At 38.7% G+C, this 12696-nt stretch overlaps 1 protein-coding gene across 6 annotated transcripts in view; it reads left to right on the forward strand.

The window, feature by feature from the left end:
- SETX (senataxin) overlaps positions 1–12696 on the forward strand; it is a 103906-nt gene that overhangs the window by 46668 nt on the left and 44542 nt on the right. For 5 of the 6 annotated variants that reach the window (XM_023516126.1, XM_023516129.1, XM_023516127.1 and 2 more), the window contains exons 8-11: positions 476–647; positions 773–860; positions 1365–5561; positions 11191–11290. In XM_023516126.1, coding sequence (XP_023371894.1) covers positions 476–647; positions 773–860; positions 1365–5561; positions 11191–11290 — 4557 coding nt within the window. The remainder of the gene's footprint in view (positions 1–475; positions 648–772; positions 861–1364; positions 5562–11190; positions 11291–12696) is intronic. The other variant, XM_023516130.1, reaches the window with a different exon arrangement.

Genomic DNA, 12696 nt, shown 5'->3' on the forward strand with positions numbered 1-12696 from the left:
TGGCTGGCGCCTTAGCTGATTGAGCCACAGGCGCCCAGCCACAAACAATTCTCTTGCTTCCGCCTCCTAAGTAGCTGGGATTACAGGTGCCTGCCACAACACCCAACAATTTTTTGGTTGTAGTTGTCATTGTTTGGTGACCCAGGGTGGGTTCGAACCTGCCAGCTTCCTTGTATGTGGCTGGCACCCTAGTCGCTGAGCTACAGGTGCCAAGCCATACCAGGCTGTTTTGTTGCTCATTTAACAGTTTGTTGCCCGTTAAAACATTCTGTATGGGGGTATCATAGTATCCCTTGAAAAATATTTTGAAGATTTGCCAGCTTTTAAAAACCTTTGTCTCTTAAGGATTTACTTTAAATTACTTGATGCTTTGCTATTAATTTTCTTGCTAACCAGATAAAGAATGCTTCTCAATATATTTTAGTACATTTTTCTGATTGTTTTCTAATTCAGCAATTACTCCATTGTATTTCAGATGATAGTGTGGATCCTTTTTGGCCAGCATTACACTGTTTCATGGTGATTCTGGATCGCCTGGGATCTAAGGTCTGGGGTCAACGTATTGACCCTATTGAGGCATTGCAAACCATTATCAACAATGGAAGCTACAATAGAGAGATCCAGAACATCCGAAATAGCTCTGTGAGGTCAGTGCAGTTAAGGTCAGGCTTGTAAGATAATCTCTGTAAGGAGGTATGTGGTAATTGACTGAACAAGAGGGTTTTTTTCCCCCCTTCATTTTAGTAATTTCTATTTATTCTTGCTATTTAAGGACCAAGTTGGAACCGGAATCACATTTGGATGATATGGTGACTTGCAGTCAGATTGTATACAATTATAATCCTGAAAAGACCAAAAAGGTATAAAACACTTTGAAAATTGACGTGATTTTATTGCCTTTTTTTATATAAACAGTGTTTTACATAATTAGTTGAATTATTGACTTTGTGATATGTAGCTGTCTTGAGTCACCTGCTACATAAAGGCCTTCTGATTGAACCAGATCCACATTGTACATGAGGGAAAAATGGACTCTACAGTGTATGCATTTTGGGAAATTAATTTTTAAGTGTACTTAGGTAAGATGAAAAATTAATGGGGAAATAAGTGGCATGGTAGAAATGAAAACCAACTAATGGAAATCCAGATTATGTGAAGGTGGTGTAAATTTGCCTTTTCATGAATCTTTACCGTCAGAATTCAACTTGGGTTTTCAATTTCTTGGGTGGCATATATATCAGAAATAATACATAAAAAACCAAGATAAGTGCATGGAAAAAATATATTTTCTTTTTTACAACTTGGGTATTAAAGCTGTCATAAATGATGCTTTTTTATCTGAATTTCAGTGTCTTTCATTTTAGGATTCTGGATGGAGATCTGCCATTTGCCCAGATTATTGTCCTAACATGTATGAAGAAATGGAAACATTAGCCAATGTACTTCAGTCAGATATCGGTCAAGACATGCGTGTTCATAACAGCACATTTCTGTGGTTCATACCTTTTGTTCAGTCTCTCATGGATCTTAAAGATTTGGGTGTTGCTTACATAGCAGAGGTTATTCATCATCTGCACTCCGAAGTCAAAGATGTTCTCAACCAAGCAGATGCTGTGTGTGACAAAGTCACTGAATTTTTTCTTCTAATTTTGGTATCAGTGATTGAACTGCACAGAAATAAAAAATGTTTGCATTTGCTATGGAGTAGTTCCCAGCAGTGGGTGGAAGTAGTTGTGAAATGTTCCAAACTTCCTACCACTGCATTTGCACGGAGTTCTGAGAAGTCATCTGGAAATTGCTCCAAAGGAACGGCAATCATATCATCACTGTCACTGCATTCAATGCCGTCTAACTCTGTACAGCTTGCTTGTGTGCAGCTGATTAGAAGTCTCCTTAAAGAAGGTTATCAGCTTGGACAGCAAACTATTTGTAAACGATTTTGGGATAAGCTTAACTTATTCCTTCGGGGAAATTTATCTCTAGGTTGGCAGTTGACTAGTCAGGAGACCCATGAATTACAAGCTTGTTTAAAACAAATTATTAGAAACATAAAATCAAAAGTACCTCCATGTAGCACTTTGGTGGATCTGACTCTGGCAGGTAAAACCCCTCCTGCATCTTACAATAAAGAAGAAAGTGAAGAAATAGGGAAGAAGTCTATAAAAGATATTCATTGTGTGGAAAATTCCAGCCCAACATTTTCTAAAGAACCAATGAAAGGTGATATATATCAAGTGCCAGAGAGTACACTGATCAAAGCAAGTAACACTATGGAAGAAGAGGATGATGAGGATAATTATATTATAAAGGATTTGAAACTAGAAGACCATCTCTCAGCTGAGTCATGTTTAAAGCAGAGTAGTATAAGCCTTCATACTGAAAAAGCTAAAGCTCGAGTTAAAATAAGTAGAGGGAAGCGGAAGTCTGTAAAAGAGAATTCCTCGTATATACCACAGAATTGTACTTCAAGAAATGACCCAAAAAAGGGAAGTGACAGAGGAATAATAATACCAACACATTTGTTGACTGATTCTAGTGCTGAATCTCTGGAGAAAGTGTCTACATCAAATGAGGATTTCTCTTTAAAGGATGATACTCTTGGTAAAACCTCAAAACCAAAAACTAAGGCACAGAAAGATGAAATCTGTGCAAAATTATCACATGTAATAAAGAAGCAACACAGGAAAAGTACTTTGGTCGGTAATGCTATCAGTTTAGAGGAAAACCTAACTGCATCTAACACTGAGAGTTTCTATGTAAGGAAGGATACAGGAGTTCAGAAAGGGGACAGCTTTATACACAACCTGTCTGTAGATCCTAATGGTATTCTGGATGATAATAAAAATGGAGAACAAAATTCTGTAAACAGTTTATTACCAAAAAAGAAACAATTAAAGAATGAAGAGTTGGGTATTTTCTCTTTAAATGAAAACAGTTTTAAAATACAGAAATGTCATCTTGATGATAAAGATTTGGTCTCATTTATAGAAATGACCGATAATTTAGTGAAGAAAATGTCTCCCTTTAACGATCCAGTGACTGTACTTGAATCAAGAGATAAGGAAAGGAGTAAGAGTATTGATCTGATTTCTTCTAACCTGACAGGGGAACAAGCACCTGACATCAGTGCTAAATCTGATATCTTAACGGATTCTCAGGTAGACAGAGACCTCCACAAATTATCTTTAATAGCTCAAGCCAGTGTTATTAAGTTTCCATCAGATTCAACTCAAAAAAGCCCATCCCAGCTCCAAAGAAAAGTAAAAGATGATAAAAGATGTTTCACAGCTAACCAGAATAATGTTGGAGACACCTGCCATGGACAGGTTATTATTATTTCGGATTCTGATGATGATGATGATGAAAGAATTCTGGGTCTTGAGAAACACATTAAACAGGACAAAATATGCATTAAGAAAGAATATCCGGAGCAGTGTGTTTCAATAGTTAATAGTAATGTGGAAAAGAAGCTAATAAAGGAGGAACAAACAAAGTCTTTGGATTTTGAGGAATCTGATTCTCAGTCTTTTGAGTTTGAAAGTTCATCTGAAATGTTTTCTGTTTGGCAAGATCATAAATTAAACAAGAAGAATTCAGTTCAGGAGGAAGAAAAAAAGTCATGTTTGACTGATTTGTCTGATATCACAAACGATTGGGGCTATGATACGGATTATGTACCTGAAGAAGTTACTAAAAAAGTAGAGCGCATTAAAGGACACAAAGAACCACAGAGAGGTAGTATTTCTGTTGAGAAAATTTGTGAAATTGAAGTAAAAAAACCTAAGAGAAAACGATCTGAAAAACCAACGGCTGAAGATCCTCTAAGGCCTTCGTCTTCTGTCAGAAATGAAGACCAGTCTCATACTCCTATTGAGAGAGAGATTCCTGAAAATGATTTCAAAAAAAGTGTAGACACAAAGCCTACAACTCCCAGTTCAAATATTCAGAGAGCCACTACGGTTACACCAAAGAAGTCTTCTCCAAAGCCTCATCATTCAGAACCCGTTAGGAGAGGTCCACTTTCTAAAACCTCCAAGAGAGCAGCACATTCAGATGCCAAAAAAGGACAGAGTAAAAATTTAAATTACTTAAGTTGTAGGACAACTCCTGCAATAGTGCCACCAAAGAAATTTCGCCCCTGTCCTGAGCCAGCCTCAACAGTTGAGAAACTTGGTCTGAAAAAGGCTCCTCGTAAGGCATTTGAGTTGTCTCAGCGATCTTTAGAGTATTTAGTTCAGTTACGTGATCATGGCAAAAGTGTTGGAGTAATTGATACCAGAAAAAAGACTAAATTAATTTCTCCTCAGACTCTAACTGTCAAAAATAACAAGAAACTCTTAACCAGTCAAGATCTGCAGTTGCAAAGGCAGATGAGATCCAAGTCCAAAAAAAATAGACGAGGGGGTTTTGATTGTGAAAGTACAGATACTACAAGAGCAGGGCCACAGACAGCACAGACTTCTGACAAGCTTGTACCAGAATCTGATAGGTCAGATTATACAGGAAGAACGGAGGTACTTGCCAACAATAATAGAAAACAGTTAGTAAAATGCATGTCTTCTGAACCAGAAACTGTAAAAGCAAACTCTGTATTTCAGGCAACTGATGCTTGTCTTTTGAACCAGTGTGATTCTACAGTGTTAAACGGAAGAATACCAACAAATGAAATACTCGTCTCTCCTTCAGAGGACGCTTTAGGTGGAGGAGGTCTACCAGTACATCATACAAAGGTGGCAAATTTGAAAGTGGCAGAACCTGAATCTGACAGTGATACAGAGGCAGATAATTTATTTTTAACACAAAATGATCCTGAAGATATGGATTTGTGTTCACAAGTAGAGAATAATAAAGTCATTGAACTAGTTTTTGGAAAGAATACAGTTGAGGTGGAAGAAGGTTCTGTAAGTCGGCCTCAGTTGGAATCTTTGAGTGGCACAAAGTGTAAGTACAAAGATTGTGTTGAAACCGCAAAAAACCAGGGCGTATACTGCTCAAAACACTGTGAAGCTAAAGCAGCAGATGAAGATGTATTTCGTAAACCTGCCTTGCCCCTTTCTGCATCCAAACCTTTAAGACCTTCCACTGCTAAGATTTTTAGCTCAAGTAGTACTTCGCGAATTGCTAATCTGTCTAAGACTTTGGAAAGTACTTCAGCACTAAAAAATAAGCCAAATGGGGTGCAGTCTATTTTGAAAGTACCACAGCCAGCTCCTCTAATATCTCTGAAGCCAATGGGAGAAATGAAGATTCCATGCAATATTCTTCATTCTCAGACTCCAAATAATTCTAGCAGGCCAGGTTATAAACTTCCTTTTAGTGAGAACAAATCTTTTCCAACTTCCTCTCCAGTAAACATTCTGTTGTCATCACAGTCTATCTCTGATACCTTTGTTAAAGAGGTCTTAAAATGGAAGTATGAAATGTTTTTGAACTTTGATCAGTGTGGGCCCCCTGCAAGTCTTTGTCAGTCCATCTCAAGACCTGTGCCTGTCAGATTTCAAGATTGTGGAGATTATTTTAATGTCTTTTTCCCTTTGATGGTACTGAATACTTTTGAAACAGTAAGTATATGTTTTTGTCATATGCCTTTCCAAACTTTTCAAGGTGCTGTTTTTCTTTACCATGCTGAGTACTGCTTAGAGTACAGTTAAAATAATTGACCTTCTTGATGTAGATTTTGCTTTTAGATTTCATGCTGAATAGACATTTGTACCAGCCGCTGTTGGCAATGCTGGTAATACGGAGGAAACACTTTAATTTCTGCCTCTTGAAGCTTAATAGACACAACTCAGTGTGCCAAGCCCAAAGTGGCACAGGGAGAGTTTTAGTAACTTTGGGGAGGTGGCAAAGGTAAATTGAACACAAATTAATAAATCCTAACTTCCTCTTTACACACCTGACTTCGCAGTTTCCTACTCACCGCAGCAGCTGCACTCTCGCTATAACTTCTTCCCCATCCTCCACACATCTCAGTGTTTTTTCTTTACTCCTTCCTCCCCTTGACTAGAGTTGACAAATGATACAGGATTTCCAATTAAATTTGAACATCAGAAAAACAGCAAATAATTCTTTAGTGTAAGTGTTCACCTGCATTTTGAAAGATATTTTTGATGTTTTCACGGCAGGTAAGGGGTTGGGAACAAATTTTTACTTCTTTAAATTTCTTAAAAAACTTTCCACATATGCAGTAAGACTCTTAAAACTAGCAGTGTTGAGGCAAATGGCTGATAAGTTAATTCACTTAGTAGGTATTTGGGTGCTTAGTGGTCTTACAGGCCTGGGAGGTAAAGTGGTAAGCAAGACAGATGAGGACTTGTGACCATTTCAGATTGGTATAAGGCCTCTAGTGTGACCTAGAACAAAGGGAACAGGGCACTTTTAGATGGAAAGATCAGGTGACCTCTGTGAGTAGATGGTATTCACACTGAGACCCAAGGGAAGAGGAGGAACCAGCTCTGGGAAGTAAGTTCCAGAGAGTAGAATGCAAAGACACTATGGCAACGAGCTTGTTGTGTTGAAGGAAGTATATTGCACAGAGGGATACATCTGCTGAATGATTAATGCTAGGTGAGATAAATGGCTTCTACAAGCTGGAATTGGTGCATCTGTAGTATCAACTTACCATCCAAATTTTAGCCGTTGTTTTAGGGTTGCTTTAATTGCCAAGAAAGTACTGGGGCCCTTTTATGAATGGACAGGTTTCTGATTTTATTTTTCTCTGAAATGAAAGATACACATTCCTTTTTCAGATTGGTTCTCTTCTGGACATTTTTGTAGCCTTTTTAATAGAATGTGTACAAGTTCTATATGTATATACACTAAGTTTAAAAGTAGTTACACATTTCTACAAAACTGAAAAAACATCAGGTACCCCGCACCTCCCAAGTAACTATTAATTCAGTTCTTAAATGATTCTTTTGAAATGTTCTTCTATATTTCCAAATAACATGCCTGTATTATGACTTAGTGACTTTTCAGTTTTAGGCATTTTCTGTTTCCTGCTTCAGGAGGTACCTGCTCTTTCTAGCCCAACTGTCCCATAAACCCTTCCTCCTCCCCCATTCTGACTGGATTTTGTTAGTGTTTTGATTGTGTGAAAGGTATCTTCAACTGTGTCATGCAGTGTGCTATAGCCACTCCTTTCATTACCAGCTCTTTTCCCTGGATTTGTTAACTTGTTTATTTACCTAATTTTCTTTCTTTCTTTTTTCTTTTTTGAGACAGCCTCAAGCTATTCCCCTGGGTAGAGTGCTGTCGCATCACAGCTCATAGCAACCTCCAACTCCTGGGCTCAAGTGAGTCTCCTGCCTCAGCCTCCCAAGTAGCTGGGACCACAGGCGCCCGCCCCAACACCCAACTATTTTTTGGTTGCAGCCATCATTGTTGTTTGGTGGGCCCGGGCTGGATTCAAACCCGCCACCTTAGGTGTATGTGGCTGGCGCCTTAGCCACTTGAGCCACAGGCGCCAGGCCAATTTACCTAATTTTCTATGTCCTTATCACTAAATTCAGGCTTTATTTTGAATATTTGAATCCCTCATTGTCAGACACATCATTTAATGCATGAATTTCTCTTTGTGTGGCCTATGATAATTTTCCTGAAAACAACTATTGGCCTTTCCTCAGGATTGTATTTTCTTCTTCCCTGGGTTCTGTCTTTGTGTCCTATGTATGACCCATGTTATCTTTACTGGTCTCTCTCTTTTTTGTGAGTGAGGCACAGCCTTCAAGCTTCCCAAAAAAGTGTATGTGAGGCTCAGCACCCATAGCATAGTGGTTACGGCGCCAGCCACATACACCGAGGCTGGTAGGTTTGAACCCAACCCAGGCCAGCTAAACAACAATGACAACTGCAACAAAAAATAGCCAGGCGTTGTGGCGGGCGCCTGTAGTCCCAGCTACTTGGGAGGCTGAAGCAAGCCCAGGAGTTGGAGGTTGCTATGAGCTGTGACCCCTTAAGCCCAGGAGTTGGAGGTTGCTGTGAGCTGTGACCCCTTAAGCCCAGGAGTTGGAGGTTGCTGTGAGCTGTGAGGCCATGGCACTCTACCAAAGGAGACATAGTGAGACTCTTGTCTCCAAAAAAAAAAAAAAAGTGTATATGAGAGTTAAATTTTTGAAACCTTATAGACCTTAAAATTTTTTCCATTTTCTCATTTTCTTTTCTTTTTTCTATTTTTTATCGCTCTTTTTTTTTTTTTTGTTCTGTTTTCTTGGAGGTCTTCTCAGTTTTTCTCCCAAACTTAGACTTTGTTTAGTATATTTTTAGTAGTTTTCTAGAACTCTTGGCACTCCTAGTATTCCTTTTTATAGAGTTTTTCAAAATGCAGGTGAACACGTACACTAAAGAAAATGATCCTCTTTTATCTTATCATTGCACTGTGGAAGTCAGAGATGATCTGAAGGGTGCCATAGCATGGTAACACCTGATGTTGCTTTTATAATTTATAAAGACGTCTGTGTTGAGGTGCAGTTATCTATATATCGGTCTATATAAAAGATTAAAAAAAAAACCCAGGAGTTCTGAGTGAACAGATAGGCTTGTTGACCATTAGGAAAACCTATCCTTATGACAGTAGTTTAGTCTTTTTTTTTTTTTTAAATCTCTTAAGTTGGAATTACCAAAAAGAATTTTCATATATTTTCCCTGGAAATCTACAGGCCTAGTTGGGAGCTGAATGTAAGGACAGGACTGGATGAGGTTATGAGACAGGAGAAGTATCCTAGTACTCTGTTTATAAAAATTTTCAGTACAGTATTCCTGTCATTTCTGCTGTCCCCAAGGTCAGAGACTACTTTATTCACTTTTTTAAAGACTAAATCTCTATATAGATTTTTGCTGGGATCAGAGGATGGTCTCCCTTCGGCCATCCTTCTAAAAGTATTTGCATCCCAGTTGAAGTTCAGTTTCTAGGGCTTGCTGAGTTACAATTTAATCCATCTGCTTTTCAACTTCGAAAGTTTTGATACTTGTCTCTCTTCTATTTGGCCTAATTGTTAATCATGTTTTTAAAAATCCCTTTGGTGTTTTAGTGGGATTTCAGGAGGAATGTGCATGTGTTCAGTCAATCTACCTTGAAGTTACCTTGTTCTACCTTTTATTTTTAACCATACAATTTAAACAATATTGTTTTAGCATTTCCAGTTTATACAGGCCAATAATTATTAGAAGTGTTAAGATACCTTGTTTGATTTTAAGTTTTAGTCTTTGTAATAAGCTATGGGTTGTGGCATGAAGTTGTAATTTGACTTAGTTGAACTTTCACATTGTTAATGGAATGCTGTTGTGGCTGTAAACTCTATTTACAAAAATTTGGTTGGTATCCTATTTAGAACCTGAAATGTAGTGTTTGATTATTTCAATGATATGTCTTATTCTAGACAGAATATAATACATTTTTCTTTTTGTTGTACCCACTAGGATACATGTTAAGAGCTTTATTGAAGTATAATGTACTGTACCATAAAACTACAACTGAATGATAGTTTACTAAATTTACAGAGTTATACAACCATCCCACAACCCAGTTTCAGAACATTTCTACAGACCCAGAGCAATCCCTTATGCCCATTTGCAGTCAGTTCCCATTCCTACCATGAGCTCTTGGCAAACCATTGATCTCTGTCTCTAGATTTTCTTTTCTAAAAATGTCGTATATATAGCACTACACAATACGTGGTCTTTTGCATCTGGCTCCTTTCACTTCAAATAATATTTTAGAGGCTTGTCTGTGTATTAGTATTGCCAAATGAGAGATTTTATTGTATGGGTATACCACATTTGTTTTTACATTCACCGGTTGATGGACATTTGGGTTGTTTCCATTATTGTAAATAATGCTGTGAGCAGAGAGTGTATTTTTGAAGGTAATTCTATGGATTTCCCATACCATACCATAGAGCAGCGGTTCTCAACCTGTGGGTCACAACCCCTTTGGGGGTCAAATGACCCTTTCACAGGGGTCACCTAAATACACCACTGCCAAAGAGTATTCTGGACATAAAGTTGGATAATAAAAATGGGTTATAACTTGTGGACCAGGGTCTGACCTCATTAGCAAATAACACAGATTCAGTGTTCTTTCCCCCATGTCTATAGCACAATCATGGTGGAGTCTTAGTTGGTTAACTGTAGTGCAAAAGCACCTCAGTACCAGTAGTCTCTGGTGATAAATTCCATCAGAGGCACTGATGGCCAGTTGTTAATTTAGACACTTAATGACTAAACTTGGGCCCTTCTTAGGACCTAAAAGGTAATTCATTTAATTTTTAAAAATTTGAAACCTAATATGACTTTTTAATTTATTTATTTTTTTTGAGACAGAGTCTTAATATGTCACCCTCGGTAGAGTGCTGTGGCGTCACAGCTCACAGCAACCTCCAACTCTTGGACTTAAGTGATACTCTTGCCTCAGCCTCACAAGTAGCTAGGACTACAGGTTCCCACCACACGCCTGGCTGCTTTTTTTGTTGCAGTTGTCGATTTAGCTGCCCCAGGCCAGGTTCAAACCTACCAGCCTCGGTGTATGTGCTGATACCTTACCACTGAGCTACAGGTGTCTCTACAGGCCGTGTTCAAACCTGCCAGCCCCGGTGTATGGTGGCCATCACCCTAAATGAGCTATGGGCACCAAGCCAGTATAACTTATTTACACTAACAGTCTCCTTTCTAAATTTGAGGATGGTGTTGGTTCTCTTTATTTCTCAGAAAATCCTTACAGGTACTTTGGCAAATTGGGAGGTATATGGGCCATTCTAAAACTGGCAGGCTGATATGTTAGTGAGAAATCCCAAAGGTTTGCCACAAATCTAGGTCCTTTCAGACTTGTGAGGTGGTCTGATTGGGAAGCGGCATGTACCAGTATATCTCAGCGGGACTTTATCCATTGCTGGACATGCTCTGCATCTGTAGCATGAGCGCAGAATCACAGGTGGCTCTTGAGCACACAGAAGGGTGGCTAGTTTGAGCAATTTTTAAGATCTTAGTTAAATTTAAATAGCCAAATATAGTTAATGGCTACTGAATTGGCAGGAGAGTGCTTAGACAGTTTTGTTAAACTGCCACAAATTAAATTTTAGCTTCTGTCACCTCAGATTCTAGGTTTTATTGTTGCTTACTTTGGAAAATTTTGCTATTTAACATGGCTTTTGGGAATGTTTTTGCTTTCTTAATTTGCTTTTTTGTTTTGTATAGGTGGCACAGGAATGGCTCAGCTCCCCCAATAAAGAGATTTTCTATCGGTTGAATTTACGAAAATTTCCTGCTGATTATAAAAAATGCTGGGAATTTGTAGGTAAGATCTTTCTTATGCATCTTGAAATGTGTACTATAATAATTAGAGATTTCTTATTAAGTGGAGAGGTCATCATTATTTGAATTTTTGTGGGCATAGGTTTTCTAAGCTGCATTTGCAGCCTCTTTCAAGAATGTGTTTAAAATCTTAATGAGAATGATTACTGGGACAATTATGACTATAAAAAATTCATGGCTCCCTCCTACCACTCTGTAATTAGAATTCCACAAGCTGAAATGTCAGTGGATGCTGGGGATGAGTGAAAGGGCTTGGTGAGACTATTGTAAATAATGGCCTATATAGATTCTGAGTACATCTTCCTGGATCTGTCTTTTCATTTCATGACTGGTCTGAAATCACTATTATGTACCACTTAAATACACCAGATATTCAGAACACTTAAAAATGAAATGCATAAGTCCTCTTTTTATTCACCACCCCATCCATCCTACTCTGTGTATCCACTTGAGAAAACAATGAGCATGTGTGTATTGGGGAAAATGTGCTACATGTTCATTGCAGAACACTCATAGGTAATATCAGCCAGAAGTAAACATCCATACTTCCCTTTCTCTAGAGAGAATTCCATTAACATATTGATGTATGTCTTAATGCCAGGCTTTCCACTCACCCATGTGAAGTATATCTGTATATAGGAGAAATGGGATCATTTTACTTGTTACTTTTTTCATTCATTCAGTTATTTATTTATTTATATTGAGGCAGTCTCACTGTAGAGTGCTTGGCATCACAGCTCACAGCAGTCTCAAAGTCTTGGGCTCAAGAAGTTCCCTTGTCTCAGCCTCCTGAGTAGCTGGGACTACAGGCACTCACCACAATGCTCGGCTGTTTTTAGAGATCAGGTCTAATCAGGTTGATCTCAAACCTATGAGCTCAGGCCTCTCAGCCTCCTAGAGTGCTAGGATTACAGGCATGAGCCACCTTGCTCAGCCCCTCCACCAATTTTGAAGCTTTTTCTTTTTCAGTTCCATTACTTTCTGGGTTGTTTTTATTTGTTTTTGTGGTGACAGAGTCTTATTTTGTCACCCTTGGTAGAGTGCCCTGGCATCTTGGTTCACAGCAACCTCAAACTTCTGGGCTCAAATGATCTTTTTGCCTTAGCCTCCCAACTAGCTGGGACTATAGGCACCTACCACAGTGCCCAGCTATTGTTAGAGATGGGATCTTGCTCTTGCTCAGGCTGGTCTTGAACCTGTGAGTTCAGGCAATCCACTTGCCTGGGCCTCCCAGAGTGCTTTTTTTTTCCTTTTCAGAGACAGAGTCTTACTATGTTGGCCTCAAACTCCTGGGCTCAAGCGAGCCTCCTGCCTCAGCCCCCTGCATAGCTGGGACTATGGGCACTTAAACTGTACCTGGTTGTTGTTCAATTTTTTTTTTTTTTTTTT

Source organism: Otolemur garnettii, unplaced genomic scaffold (assembly GCF_000181295.1).
Source record: "Otolemur garnettii isolate 467f Iridium unplaced genomic scaffold, OtoGar3 scaffold00087, whole genome shotgun sequence".
Taxonomy (NCBI): domain Eukaryota; kingdom Metazoa; phylum Chordata; class Mammalia; order Primates; family Galagidae; genus Otolemur; species Otolemur garnettii.